General features: G+C 35.5%; 1 protein-coding gene across 1 annotated transcript in view; it reads right to left on the bottom strand.

Moving 5' to 3' along the window:
* Nucleotides 1-14,871, bottom strand: part of LOC148943275 (uncharacterized) — a 114,317-nt gene that overhangs the window by 6,272 nt on the left and 93,174 nt on the right. Inside the window, exons 18-20 of the mRNA XM_089101567.1 lie at nucleotides 9,349-9,531; nucleotides 5,883-6,128; nucleotides 1,032-1,186 (exon numbers count right to left, since the gene is read on the bottom strand). Of these exons, the coding sequence (XP_088957693.1) occupies nucleotides 1,032-1,186; nucleotides 5,883-6,128; nucleotides 9,349-9,531 (584 nt within the window). The remainder of the gene's footprint in view (nucleotides 1-1,031; nucleotides 1,187-5,882; nucleotides 6,129-9,348; nucleotides 9,532-14,871) is intronic.

Genomic DNA, 14,871 nt, shown 5'->3' with positions numbered 1-14,871 from the left:
TGAAATTTTGTTAGCACACATTTGTGTTGCATTTTTACGACTCGGAATTTTTTTTTTGGGGGGGGGGAGGGGGAGGGGAGAGGGTTGCTCAAATCGGGTATCCCCCCTGGATACGGCCTAGATTTTCATTTATCTTACCTTTTGTGGCTTGACTTTTTCTATTATCTTTCGATTTAACGGTTAATTGCTGATTTTAGCCCTTAGGTAAGTCTTATCATTTACGTGCTGATTTTAGTTGGTATATTTTTCGTTATCTTGTTTTTTCTCTACTCCAACCTTCTTTTTTATTTCAGTGTTGATTTTAGTACCTCCGTTATATTAGCCTTGTCGTTCAAAAGATGATTATACTTTGTACATTTTCTTATTCTTTTTTTTTCTAATCCGTCCTTCTTTTTCCTACTTACGTTTTTTTTTATTTCAGCATTGGTTAAAGTTTAAGTGCTGATTTAAGCGCTATGTTTGATTCACTGGAACATACTACTTAGAAGAACCAAGGCCATAAAGGACATTTCTTGTTTCGTTGTGACGTTTATCGACGAAGCGGAAGGGGAGGGTATAGATTTTTTAACCCTAGGAATCTGAATTTCTTCTTTTGATTAAAATAAACTAGATGCTCATCATAAAGGGTATTAAGGGTATAAGGGGTATTAAGTTCTTAATCTGCAGTACATGAATTTCTTCTTCTTCTTCTGCTGAAAACAGTCTAGACCCTCTTCATAAAGGGTATTAAGGGCATTATGAGCTTTAACCCTAAGTAGTAGAATATCTCATTCTTTTGTTTCAAATAGGCGAGATGGTCATCATAAAGCGTATTAAGAGTATACAGGGTCGTAAGTTCTTAATCCGAAGTTCATGAATTTCTTCTGCTACTTCAAATATTCGAGATACTCTTAATAAAGGGTGTTAAGGGCATCAGGGGTATTAAGTTCTTAATCCGAAGTACATGAATTTCTTCTTCTGCTTCTGCTTCAAATAGTTGTGATACTCTCCATTAAGGATATAAAGAGTACTAAGTTCTTAATCCGAAGTACCTGAATTTCTCCTTCTTCTTCTGCTTCAAATAGTCGAGATGCTCTTCATAAAGATTCTCCTGTTCTTCTTTAGTCAGACTTTGAATCGAATCGTACCGACTGTCTTTTTTCAACAACTTTCTGGCTTCCTTGAATGTCAGGTCATTGGTTCTAATCTAAAAATACAGAAGCATATTAACATCTAGGCATAATGGCAGAAAAAAAAAATAAATATAGCAAAAATGCCAACGATTTGAGTTTATAATTTGTTTTTCAAAGAAGTAAGTTTTTGCAAGTTCTTATAATTAAGTTTACAACACAAACTCGAGATCAAGGTCAAGATCGAGAACCACACACCATTTCTGAGAATTAGAAATAAAACTTTAAAGAAAAAAAAGATTCCAAACATTCCTTTGAGGTCCTTGAGAGATCCAAATATTCCTTTACGCCCTTAAGAGATCCCAATATCCAATTGTGGTCTTTAAGAGGTGTAAACATTCCTTTGAGATCCTTGAGAGGTCCGAAAATTCTTTTGAGGCCCTTAAGAGGTACACACATTCCTTTTACGTCCTTAAGAGGTCTGAACATTCCTTGGAAGTCCTTGAGAGGTCCGAACATTCTTTTGGGGTCAGAACATTCCTTTGAGGTCCTTGAGAGATCCAAATATTCCTTTAAGCCCTTAAGAGATCCCAATATCCCATTGGCGTCTTTAAGAGGTGCAAACATTCCTTTGAGATCCTTGAGAGGTCCGAACATTCTTTTGAGGCCCTTAAGAGGTACACACATTCCTTTTACGCCCTGAAAAGGTCTGAACATTCCTTTTACGTCTTTTAGAGGTCTGAAAATTCCTTTGAAGTCCTTGAGAGGTCTGGACATTCCTTTAAGGTCCTTAAGAGGTCCTAATATTCCTTTTAGGACCCAAGAGAGAGTCGAAACCAATTTCGACTCTTATAGAAAAACTAGTAAAGTTATTGAAATATATTCAACAATAAACTAGTTTCTTATGTTTGTTTATTTGGCCATTTTGTTATTTAATCTTCAGCGTCATAGGGAATATAAAATTAAGCATAAATATCTGCTTGAGTTTCTGTGTTTATGTTACGCAAGTTTATATTGTTAAAAATAGTAATATATTATATATGTATGAATTCAAAATATTATATAAGTACGAATTTAAAAACTAAAGTGCACTTCAGTTTTATTAAAACAAAACTACACAAAAAATAAATACTTGTAAATATAATATTAAATTCCCTAGTATTTAATTTTGTAAGGAACTTTATATATTTTATTAAAGTAACTTTTTTAGGAAGCTTTATTAGTTTTATTTTATTAGTAAGTAAATAATAAATTTATTTATAATTACTCATAAAAAGTTAAAGAATTTCCAACAGCGGTTCCGCGTATTCACAAATCCCTGACCAGTTTTGAGATTTTAATTTCACACCAAACATTAAATTTTAGACTTGAGGCGAATCTAAATAATAATTCTATAAATTCAATATTCTATAAATACAATCAAATATTCCATAATCTATTATTCTATAAACATAATAACACTAAAAAAGGTCCTTGTATCGTAAATCCCCTGCCACTCAAGTTATTCATTCATTGACGCATTATAGAATCGTTAGTTTTTTTCGTTAGTTTCTTTCAGCTTAAGCGTGAGACGAGACAAGGAGAAGTCAGAATAAATGGAAAACGTATATTTTGAGCTATATATTTGCACATTAGGGGGGAGAGGTTAAAGTATTTGGACAGTGTGGAGTTAGAACTCAATTCTTACAACATAATATGCAGAATAATTGTACCTAACACATTAGCCATATAGACCCGCTAAACTTTGCCCCCACCCTCCCTAATGTGCAAATATATAGCCCAAATTTGTTTATAAAGTATGATATTTTTATCTTAATTTGGTACATTTCATTAGAATTGAGTGTCAGAGAAAAATATTCGAAGAATATTGGGTAGGGCCACTGTATATAGATAATATAACAGTAAGATCACGGCTTTGATTTTTTGGCACTTCATTCTCGGTGCGTACAAACAGTTCCTCCCATTTACTCTGACATTAGCGGGTCAGTATCTATTTGTCAGTCACTGAGAAATGGTGCGAATTTGTATTATTTGTAATTGCGAAAGCAGAAAGAAACTTGGTGAACCGTTTTTTTTTGTTTTTTTTTGCCAACACGTGCATATTACGAAGTAAGTAAGAATCAGGAAATCGAGAGACATATCTATCAAGGAAAATAAACTAGCAAGTAATTATTTTAGTTTTAGTAGTTTAAATATTTGATTATCTCTTTTTTTTAACCAAGGGGCAACATTTTTAAAACTTGTGTTTGATTATCTCCTTAATGAGCTCCTCAGTAGTACAGACAATAAAAATCAAACCAATATCAATATACATATGTGAAATGTGGAAGTGACTATATTTAATTTAGCTGCAAATCTACATTCATGCCCACCGCGTAATTTCCCTTTGATAAAATATTGATAAAACTCTGGTACTGAAATATAAAAGCGAAGCGCCAAATTTCTCAATCAAATGTCGTCATTATGGTATTGTTCAAATAAACTTATTTTTAACTTGATTTTTTTTGTAAATTCATTCTTTGTTTTTCTTTCAATTCTTAAACCAACGTTATATTTACCTTTTGCATTATTACAGCCCACTGTATATACATTTATATAATTTTATATGCAGTGTTTTACAGTGGTAAATTTATATGCCATATCAATTATTCTCCTTTCCTTTTTTATTCTTTAATAATAATTTCTGGTCGTTTTGAGTTATTTTAGGCTTCTATTTCTACTGATCTGAAGTTTAATATTTAAGATATATTATATATATATATATATATATATATATATATATATATATATATATATATATATATATATATATATATATCGGCACATAAAAACAGCTCCTCTCATTTGATCTGCCATCAGCAGGTCCAATTACCCTGGAACACGTATTTTGGCAGAAACTTTCTCAAAATGACTTGGAAACCAACTTGAGACTTCGAAACCTACTTTTAATTCCTAAAACCATCTAATAATAACATTGCACTACTAATTACCGATTTTCATATATGTATTGGAATAAATTAATTTAAAATTTGATATCAAATTTAGTGTTACAACATTGAAGCCAAGTTTCCCGTTCAAGAGAAATCTGACTTGTCTACCCGTGAAAAGATCTAATGTCGCTTATGTTTATAGTTGTTTAAATGTTCTCCGGAGCACTTGCATCTCGGTCCGGGTGGAGATAGGGAAAGATCATACTGTCTATTATTTATATAAAGTGGGTAGGGCGTATATCATAGAAGTACCTAAAAAATAATATAAAAATAAATAATAATTCTGCGAAATTCCGTAAATCTGACATCTTTGTCACATAAAAGCTGAGATAAAGCAGCCTTTATTGTGATAGCAGTTTAGAAATAGAACTAAATCAAATCAACTTGCCTCGTCATTATAATGGTTCATACAACTCAACTACTCTTCCGTTTCTGCTCTCAGTCTAAGTCTAAGTGAATATTGCAGCTATATGATTAATAATCAAAAGAAGTTTTTTATTCTACAAAGAAAATTGTACAAAATAAAAGAGACAAAACAAATTAACCAACTAAAATAACTAACTCGCGATAACAAAGCTTCTCAATAAAAAAAGGCAAATACATCTCAGATAGTCAGAACAAACCAGATTTTTTTTTTCTTTTTTTTTAATTTACATTAATTACATATTTAATTTTTTATTTTTAATTTAATTTACAGAAAAGTAACGTTCCACAAAGTAATTATTATACTTTTTAAGATATTGCGTATGTTATGGTGCGAAAAAGGTTTCTTATCAAAAAAAGCAAAAAAGCAACCAAAACTCGGGATATGTATGGCAGAAATTTAACTAGAGTGCTCTAGTTAAATTTTTTTTTTTTTAAGTTCTTAAAAATATTTGACGAATATTTCAAGTTCTATATCTAAGAGACGTCATCAGCAAAGCACAGATAATATAAAATACAAAACTAAATAAATATAAATATATATAAGATAAAAATAAGATATCAGATAAATATAAAATAAGAGTTATTTTCACTGTCTTAGAATGCTTCCTCGTTGTTTTGACTTTTGTTATTTGTATTATGGAAAAGCAGTGTGGTCTTCGTCGTTATTAAGGGTGAGGACCAGAGGATCAAAAGAACAACAGAGAATCAAAAACTAAGGAACAAGGAAGAAAAACAGGACCAGGGGATCAAAAGAACGACAGAGAATCAAAAACTAAGGAACAAGGAAGAAAAAGATTCGACCGATTTTCGGCTAAAGATGGGAATGTTTGCGCTTGCAAAAAAAAGAAAGAAAACAAATCATTGAATTGTACACATTTTCTGAACTGTCATCAATCGAACGTCCTTCAAATTAAATTATTTACAATTAAACTTAATAATTTAAAATTCTTTTTAAATTCAATACAACATTTACGAACTCTACGCCATCCACATTCAATTGAAAAACCGTTTAGACAACATTATTCTAATCAAATAAACAAAAAGAATGGTACTACTTAGATTGACCTAAATCATCGAGTCTAAACAACATTTAATTAATTTCCAACTAACATAAAGTGCAAAAGCTAGAGAAAAACTCAATAGCCTTTTTAAGCGATAAAAAAATTTAGGAAAAACAAACGCAAAAAGTCTTCCCAGGGTGCGATCTTGAGGTGTTCGCCTCCTAAAATATCAACCAAGGGCAATTTTAAGGTTATGGTTTCAACATTTCAATATTCACTGTTTACCACCTAAACTATAAACATACCCGTTAGGCTTATCAGGGCAACCCAATAGGCTTACCAGAAAAAAAACTTACCAGGTCAATCATTAGAGCTTTAAAGTTCTGTACGGCTTCTGAATGCAGGGTTGCCGATCTTTCTTTGTCTCTATCTCGAAGACTTTCTTCGAGTGATTTCTTTACTTCCTTTTCGCGTTCACGAATACTCGCCTCCTCCCGTTCACGTTTATTTTTTTCTTGCTCAGTACGTTTTCGCTCTTCTTCAAGTTCAAGCTCTTCTCGCTCTCGCTCTTCACGGGGCTTGTATTCCACTTCACCCTCCTCCTATTAAAGTACAAAAATTATTTTAATCCATAGATGTCAGTACTAAACCCCCCCCCCCACCCAAAAAAAAAAAAAAAAAAAAACTTATAAGATTTAGAACCCCGACGATTTACCATCAGGATCCGGGATAAACCTCCACGTCGATTTAAAATTGGAAGTCATCAACTGAAGATGGGAAGACCGCGGTTAAAAACTACTAGCGCCACATACAGCGTAGCGTAAGACAACTTAATTAAAACAGTAAAAAATTTCAAAGACGTTTTGATACGATCAATATACAATGAAATAAGATTAAAAATCAAACTTCTCTGTAAGTGATAATTAAGCAACATTTATAGCTCTCAAGACTAATTTTAAGTCAAAACCTGTTGGCACAAAGTAGGCCTTAGTTAGCTTGTGAAAATCTTGGCAATTAAGTTGAATTCAGTCAGTCGATTGAGTTTTGTCAAGACTAGTTGGTTTAAGCTGGAAGGCTTACAGGGGACATAATTCCGTTTTCTCTAATCCTTGCATTTTAAAGCACATGAAAAAAAAGTATGCCGCAGTTCTGGGTCAAAGCAGCTAAATGGTAGATGGCGTTGGGGATTTTTCTTTCCTTAGCTACTGCCAGTTTTCGCCGTTAAATTTCTGTTTCTCACTGTCAAGTCAAGGTTTTTATACTGTTTGGTTCTGCCGTTAGCCTTATTTTGAATTTCATTCTCCTACTATGAAAGTGAAAAAATCACTACTAATTCACCAGTTAGTAACCCCATGATCCATTATTAGCTTTATATTTATCTAGTGCTTCCACCCCAAATTTCTCAGGGCTTCCCGTAATTGCCCCAACAAAAAATGGGGATCTTGAAATCTCCCCGAAAATTGATTTGTATTCTGTGTTGACGTTGACGTACTTACGCCAAAATTGGCGTACGTCAATTTACAGGGATGTTTGCAGAGGCAAATTTTCCTTTGGTGCTAATAGGGGAAGCCCCAAAAATACCGGGGACAGTGCTACGTTACTGCTACCTCATAGTTAGCTTTACGGTTCAGCCAGTAGCCTCATATTTCACTGTACATACCTCCTATTTAAATAAAGAAAGAACTATTCTTACTTCCTAGTTAGTACTGTTACACTTAATTATCGCTACCTCATAGTTAACACTACTGTTCAGCAAGTAGCCTCATAATCCATTGTACGATACCTTACCTTAGATCCGCCTGTGCCTCCAGAGGCACCCAGGGCATCAAAAACGAGCCACAAATCTTCCCAAGGTTTGCTGCTGCCAGTGCGTCCTCCCACTGAGGTTGGATTGATGCGCGCTTGTTACGGAGATCTGTCTGGTACGTTCGACGCAGGGTGTTTCTGGGTCTGTTACTGCGGCGTGGACCCGATGGCTGCCAATGGAGCGCTGCATTTGGTAGTCGGAGATTGTCCATACGTAGTACGTGGACGAGGTATCTCTATCGGCGAACTCTTATGATATATGTCGCAAGAGGCTAGCCTGTCTAGTCGCGGATGAATTGGTTTGTTATTCTCTGCTGTCAACGGATGTTGAGAGTTCTTCTAAGACATGTGTTTGAAAGCAAGTATTCTTCTCTCTTGTTCCTGGTTTAAGTGCCAGGTTTCGGCTGCGTAAAGCAGCACTGGCATAACATTACTATTGAATAGTCGTAGCTTTAGCCATATAGAGAAACTTTGAGGCCACCAAACTTTCTGCAATCTATTTAAGGCCCCATTGGCTTGGCCAATTCTTGTAAGCACTTCTTTTGTGGTCGATCCGGTGCTTTCTATTATGCTTCCTGAATATTTGAAATGGAAGACTTGGTCTATGTGTCGGTCTCCGCAAGTGATGCTCAGGGCTGAGTCTGTGGCAGCCATGTATTTTGTTTTCTCATTATTTATTTTCAGGCCGACCTAGCTACCTCTCTCCCCCACTTTGTCAAGGAGTTCTTGGAGTCTGCGCATGATCCCAGGACGGCGATGTCGTCAGCGAAGTCTACATCGCTCAGGCATATTTCGGGATTCAGCCGTCTGTGCTTGTACTTCGCAGTATGTAGTCAATGACGATTACCAAAAGTAGCGGTAACAAGACACAACCTTGCTTAACTCCTGACAGAATGCGGAAGAAACGAGTTTGGCCATCTTCTGCCTTTAAACAGCACTCGCTATCTTCATAGAGCGCAACGATCAGTGAAACTATCTCCCTATTTAAAAAAATACATACCACCTATTTAAATAAAGAAATATTATTCCTACTTCCTAGTTAGTATGGTTTCACTATTATATTTGCGAATCCCCAAAGTGCGATTCGATCGGGTTGATCGATCGACTTCGTAGTCATAGTCGACTTCGATTCGGCTTCGTAGATAGTAAACTGTCGCGTTTGGCACTTTATTGTGGACATTTTCTCCCAAAAGCTTCCTATATCAGGCCAGTCTTTACAATGCGCTCTCCGGGCTGAACCGTAACCAGGATACCAGCTGGACAATGCGGTATCCAGGCTGAACAATGTGGTATCCTGGATGGACCAGTAGCGGCAGCATAATAGAGAACGATCTTGAATAAAGAGCACTATTTTGAAAAAGGTTCTTTCAATTCAGATATAGCTGCTCAACATGTGTGTCGTCTCTGTGTGTGTCATCTCTGTGTGTGTTTCGTCTCTATGTGTGTGTTGTCTCTGTGTTTCGTTCAAGAGAAGAAATTTTGAGAATTTCAAAAAGCCTAAAACTTCCCTATATGGCGTCAAAAATAAGCTTATATTTAAAGGAACGTTCATTTGTAAGGAGTGAAAGCCAGAGCTGTCAACTGTGCTAAGTGTAGCAGGTGGAGCACGATAAAAAGCTATTGAAAAGAGCTTCTACGTGAATCTCGTGCTACAATAACCCTAATGATTTTTTATACGAAGGTAATCAACTAGTTTTCAAAACTGCATGCAGATGAGGATAAAGAAATAGACACTGGTAACGAATAGACCAGAAAACCAACCCAATAGCCATTTTAGGTTTACTTTACATTACGCTCTGTAGCCTACCGTTATCTGAACGGCCAAAAACAAAGAGGGAAAGAAAGATAGAGAGAGAGAGTGAGAGAGAGATATAGAGTGAGATAGAGATAGATACAGTCTGAGAGAGACAGATAGAGAGAGATAGGGAAATTTCGCGAGAGATATCGAGACCTAGAGAAAGTGAGAGAGAGAGAGAGAGAGAGAGAGAGAGAGAGAGAGAGAGAGAGACTAGTCACCTCAGAATCCTGTTTCCTCGCTTTTCTTGGGCTCCTTGACTCTTCACGTTTCTTATCCTCTTCATCACGTGTTCGTGAACGTTTCCTCTCCTTTCTGTCTTTGCTTCGTGATCTTCTTCGTTCAGAGCTGCGCTTGCGCTCACGACTTCTGGAGCGACTTTTATCTTTTCTAGATCGCCTCTCCTGAGAAAGTAATAGAACTGCCATTAAAGAATTTACGGAAGTAATTTATAGGACATTTGATAGTAAAAATCAAACCAACAAAAAAATTATTTTTTTTCATCAAAATCTTACACCCTATTGTTCAAAAGGAAGAAAATTTGTTCGATTTTTCCCGACATATATGCCCAAAAATTGAAAGGTTTTTTCCTAAAATTCAGTCACCTGGCTCAAGCTTTGTTTATTGGGCACCATAGAAACAAATTGTTGTCCATTTGGGTCAGAAATGTTCCAAACAACTAAGTTTAAGAGGTGAAATCAAAAAACTTTTGCATCAATTTGAAATGACTATGGTATTTGCAATCCACTCCTTGGGCTAGAATATTCCTTATCGAAGGATTAAGACAAAAACAGACTGAATTTATCACAAGAGGGGAGTTAGAGGTATACACCCTCATCATACATAGAAGAATCTTTGGAAAAGAGGGGAGTTAGTTATCACAAGAAGGGAGTTAGGGGTAGGCACCCTCATCATATATAGGAACATCTCTTTAGAGAAGAGGGGAGTCAGTTATCGCAAGAAAGGAGTTAGGGGGGGGGGTAAAAACCTCCGTCATATATAGAAGAATCTCCTTACAGAAGGGGGAGTTAGTTATCGCAACAGGGGAGTTAGGGGTAGGCACCTTTGTTATATACAGAAGAATTTCCTTAGTGAAGGGAAGAGTTAGTTATCGCAAGAGGGGAGTTAGGTGTAGGCACCCTCACTATATATATAACAATCTCCTTAGAGAAAAGGGGACAAATTTATCGCAAGCAGCGAGTTAGGGGTAGGCACCCACGTGGCATATAGAAGAAGCCCTTTAGAGAAGAGAGGAGTTAGATATCACAAAAAGGAAGTTAGGGGGAAGCACCCTCGTCATAAATGGAAAAATATATTTAGAGAAAAGGGGAGTTAGGGGTATGGCCACCTCGTCATATATATATATAAGAATCTCCTCAAAGAAAAACGTATACAATTTCTTACATAGATTAACTTTTAATATTAACTTTTAACTCAATGAATAGTACATATTTCAAACCAGCATAAAAAAACATTCTTTTGATTTATATATTGAATTCAAAATTCTTCTTTTTAAGTTTCAGCTTCTATTGACAAGGGGGGGGGGGCACTTTATGCCAAATTTAAATATGTTGCATCAAGTGAAGAGGGCTTAGAGGGTAAAATTTCACTCGACCCCTTCCTTGAATGCATATATTTTGTACGAAGTACAAAACTAATCAGCTCATCTCATTCTGAGAGTCTGATCTTGGAGATAATCTCCTGCTCTTTGTGCAGCCAAGTATATCAATATCCCATCAAAACTTCCTGCAACAGAAGGAGAGCTACTACCTCGGCAGCACCCATTCTTAAAGCTTATCTAAAATACTTCTTGAAATTTACATATTTAGGGATGAGTATCCCTCCTTATACTATATTTTACTTCAAAAAAAAAGTTGACAAAAGTAATTCTGCTGTTTTCTAGGTTCCAGGTCCCCCTTTCCCCTTATCATTCAATGATCCGACAGTATTCGGTAGTAGGTTTATCGACTTTAATTGCTAAGAATTACCGAGCTTAATACCGACAGTCTCTCAAATATTCTAAGAGTTAACAGAGACAATACTACTAACAACTCACCGCAGCAATAAGGTGCCTGAGGCCAACACAGCTACGCAGGCTCCTCTTCCATCCGAATCTATTCAAAGCCTCCCAAAAACTCCCGTTTCCTTTAAATATTTCTTTATGACGTCCTCCCACCCAGACGAGGACGACCAGCTTTCCGTTTAGCCCTAGACGGTTGACCGAAAAGATCAATCTTCGGCATCCTTCATCCGCAGAACGTGCCCTAGCCATCTCAACCTTTCTTTCATTATATCCCTGTAGAGCGGTATTAAACCCCATTTTTCGTACAGCCTATTGTTTGAAATACGGTAAGTCAGCCGCGTACCCAGGACAATCCTTAAGCAATTTCTCTGGAAAACATCTAGCAAATCTTCATCCGCTTTTCGAAGCGCCCATGCTTCAGAGCCATATTTGACTACTGTCATCACTGTAGCTTCTAATATTCTAATCTTGGTTTGCAGACTTATCTTCCTATTCTTCCAAACTTTATTTAATTGTAAAAAAACACCCAGAGCCTTGGCAATTCTACTTTTAACATCTTCACAACCAAGGTAAGTGAAGCTGCCCACTTGATCAATCTTTTCATTACCCAACGTCACCTTATCATCTTCACTTATTCCTAGCCTTAGTGACTTAGTCTTTTAACATTGATTTTCAATGAACTCGCAAAACCTCTAAAAGTTCATTCATTTTGCTCAAACTTTCATCTAGGATGCTTAAATCATCAGCATAATCTAAGTCCAGGAGAGTTTTCCCTCCCCATTTGATTCCATGTTCTCCCATTGCCTTTCCTGCGCTCCTTAATACAAAGTCCATCAAAATAATCCATATAAAGGGGGATAGAACACAACCCTGCTTAATTCTTGATTTAATACAAAACCAGCTGCTAACCTCATTTCCTGTATGGTATCGACAAAGGCTATACTCTCCGTAAAAAAATGTGAAACTGATTTAAAACCACACAAGATTCATACTCCGCCTTCGCGCATACGCGATTCAGATGTACGCATTACGGTATGCTTATGGAAAAACCTGATTGAACTCCGAGTAGTAAATAAACTAGGCTGTGCCGACACGACTCAGAGTCTTTAGATGCGGTATCAAATGTGTGCCATGTTTGGAAAAAGAAGACGCTACAGTCTACAGTGACAGTGACTTAGAAGGGCCATCTTTCATTCGTGTTTTACTAATTTATTGGTGAAAAGGTTTTGGGCCAGTTTCTATACTCTGTATGTGATTTTGGCTTATAATAAAAAAATTATATTATAAATTTTATTAAATAAATGAATAAATATGAAATAAATTCCTACGCGCATGTCTGTGTAAAAAAAAAGCACTTTCATGGGATAATTAGTTTCCGTTGGTAATCAATTTTCACTATTACCTACAGAAGTATATGAATGTTTTTCGAAGCTCCTTATTTGGGCAAGGGGATCAATTTGAGATCTTTGTTATAAATTTATCCAAGTTTCATAACTGTTACTAGCCAGTGTTTAGTAGTAAGGGATCTTACTGCTTACTAAATTCAGTCTACTTACTTATATTTTCAAGGAACGGTGACGAAGATATGGGAAAAATGAAAATTGTGGATTCAATTTGCTTATACTTACTGCTAACTGCCATCTCTACTTTATTTTAATAAAAACAGAATTTCCAAAATTATAAAATTTTTATAACCGTTAGATTATTTTTTTAAAATAATCTATTCAAAACTATAATATTTTGTAGTTTATGAAAAAATCTTTTATTTCAAGGGCCTTGAAATCTCCTTTTTAAAAGGCCTTTTTTTCGGAATAGCTAATTTTTTTCAAGGATCACTTTACTGTACATATTATGTACCACCAAGATATAGTATTACCATAGTACCGCGATATGTACAACCATACATATGAGTGCCACTTAATCATACATGTTGAAACACCGGAACACATTGATACAGGTGGTATCTTTCTGATGATTATTGACATATTATCTAATATTTATTGACTTGTTATTTGTAATTTATCATTTTTTTTCTGAACGGAATATTTTTTTTGTACAAGTGCTAAATATTACCTTTCATTAAAAATTGGCGTTATTGACACGGACGCGACATGGCGTTATTGACATTGACGTTACGGTCCATCCTTAGTTGTTCTATAGATGTTTTGTTGGAGTTTAACAGTTGTGGATATTTATCGGTGTTTGCTATGTTGGTTGTTTATTGTGGTTTCTGGCTGTTGGTTGTTTACCATACATGGTAACAGTTGTGGATATCTATCGGTGTTTGCTATGTTGGTTGTTTATTGTGGTTTCTGGTTGTTTACCATACATGGTAACAGTTGTGGATATTTATCGGTGTTTGCTATGTTTGTTGTATATTGTGGTTTCTGGTTGTTGATTGTTTACCATACATGTTAACAGTTGTGGATATTTATCGGTGTTTGCTATGTTGGTTGTTTATTGTGGTTTCTGGTTGTTGGTTGTTTACCATACATGTTAACAGTTGTGGATATTTATCGGTGTTTGCTATGTTCGTTGTTTATTGTGGTTTCTGGTTGTTGGTTGTTTATCATACATGTTAACAGTTGCGGATATTTATCGGTGTTTGATATGTTCGTTGATTATTGTGGTTTCTGGTTGTTGGTTGTTTACCATACATGCTAACAGTTGTGGATATTTATCGGTGTTTGCTATGTTAGTTGTTTATTGTGGTTTCTGGTTGTTGGTTGTTTATCATACATGTTAACAGTTGCGGATATTTATCGGTGTTTGATATGTTCGTTGATTATTGTGGTTTCTGGTTGTTGGTTGTTTACCATACATGCTAACAGTTGTGGATATTTATCGGTGTTTGCTATGTTAGTTGTTTATTGTGGTTTCTGGTTGTTGATTGTTTACCATACATGTTAACAGTTGTGGATATTTATCGGTGTTTGCTATGATAGTTGTTTATTGTGATTTCTGGTTGTGCGGTATGTTGATTGTTTATTGTGGTACAGACCGACCCTCGTTTTTGTTGTCAGGTAACCAACTAACGTCATGGTTAGGCTGGCAGCTGCTAACCACGTGCAATTTATGATATTACAATTAAATGACACACATACAAAGTGCTAAACTAAAATTGCTACTTTAGTCACAGTTAGAGCTGAAAATGTTCCTTTTTTTGGCATTTCCATTTTTTTTGTTCTTTTTCACTCACGTTTTCCTATTTTTCAAATCTGAGCGATTAATGTGATTTTTTTTTTTTCTTAATTTTTTTTTTGAACACACAAAATAGTCTCATTTTAGATTCCGAAACTGCAATATAAGAGAAAAAATCTTTATTGAAATTTTTTAGATATTATGGTAAAAATGGTACATAAAATGTCATGGTTAAGCTAGGAACTGCTAAACACGTGCGATATCTCAGTCAATATCGATTTCATATCAAATATATCGATATCAGTTTCAAATGACACACATAAAAACAGGCCATACTTTTACGCAATGAGGGTGTATTGTCAAATCCCAAACAAAGTGCATCTAGAATATAAAAACGTACAACAAAACAAATTCTTACACATTAATCCCCCTCCCCCCAAGAAAATACGACACTATTTTACAGATGGCCCTGAACTTATTTTTTATCGAAATAAAATGCAAATACGATAATTTTGCCCTATTTGCAACTTGGACAAGAGGACCGTAGAGGACCAATCTATGCAAGCGGAAACTGGGGATA

This window comes from Artemia sp. Qi Xiang Cuo, chromosome 15 (assembly GCF_049724085.1).
Source record: "Artemia sp. Qi Xiang Cuo chromosome 15, ASM4972408v1, whole genome shotgun sequence".
In the NCBI taxonomy this organism is placed as follows: Eukaryota; Metazoa; Arthropoda; class Branchiopoda; order Anostraca; family Artemiidae; genus Artemia; species Artemia sp. Qi Xiang Cuo.
Note: the sequence above shows the minus strand (reverse complement) of the source record. Positions and strands in the feature narration are given on the sequence as shown.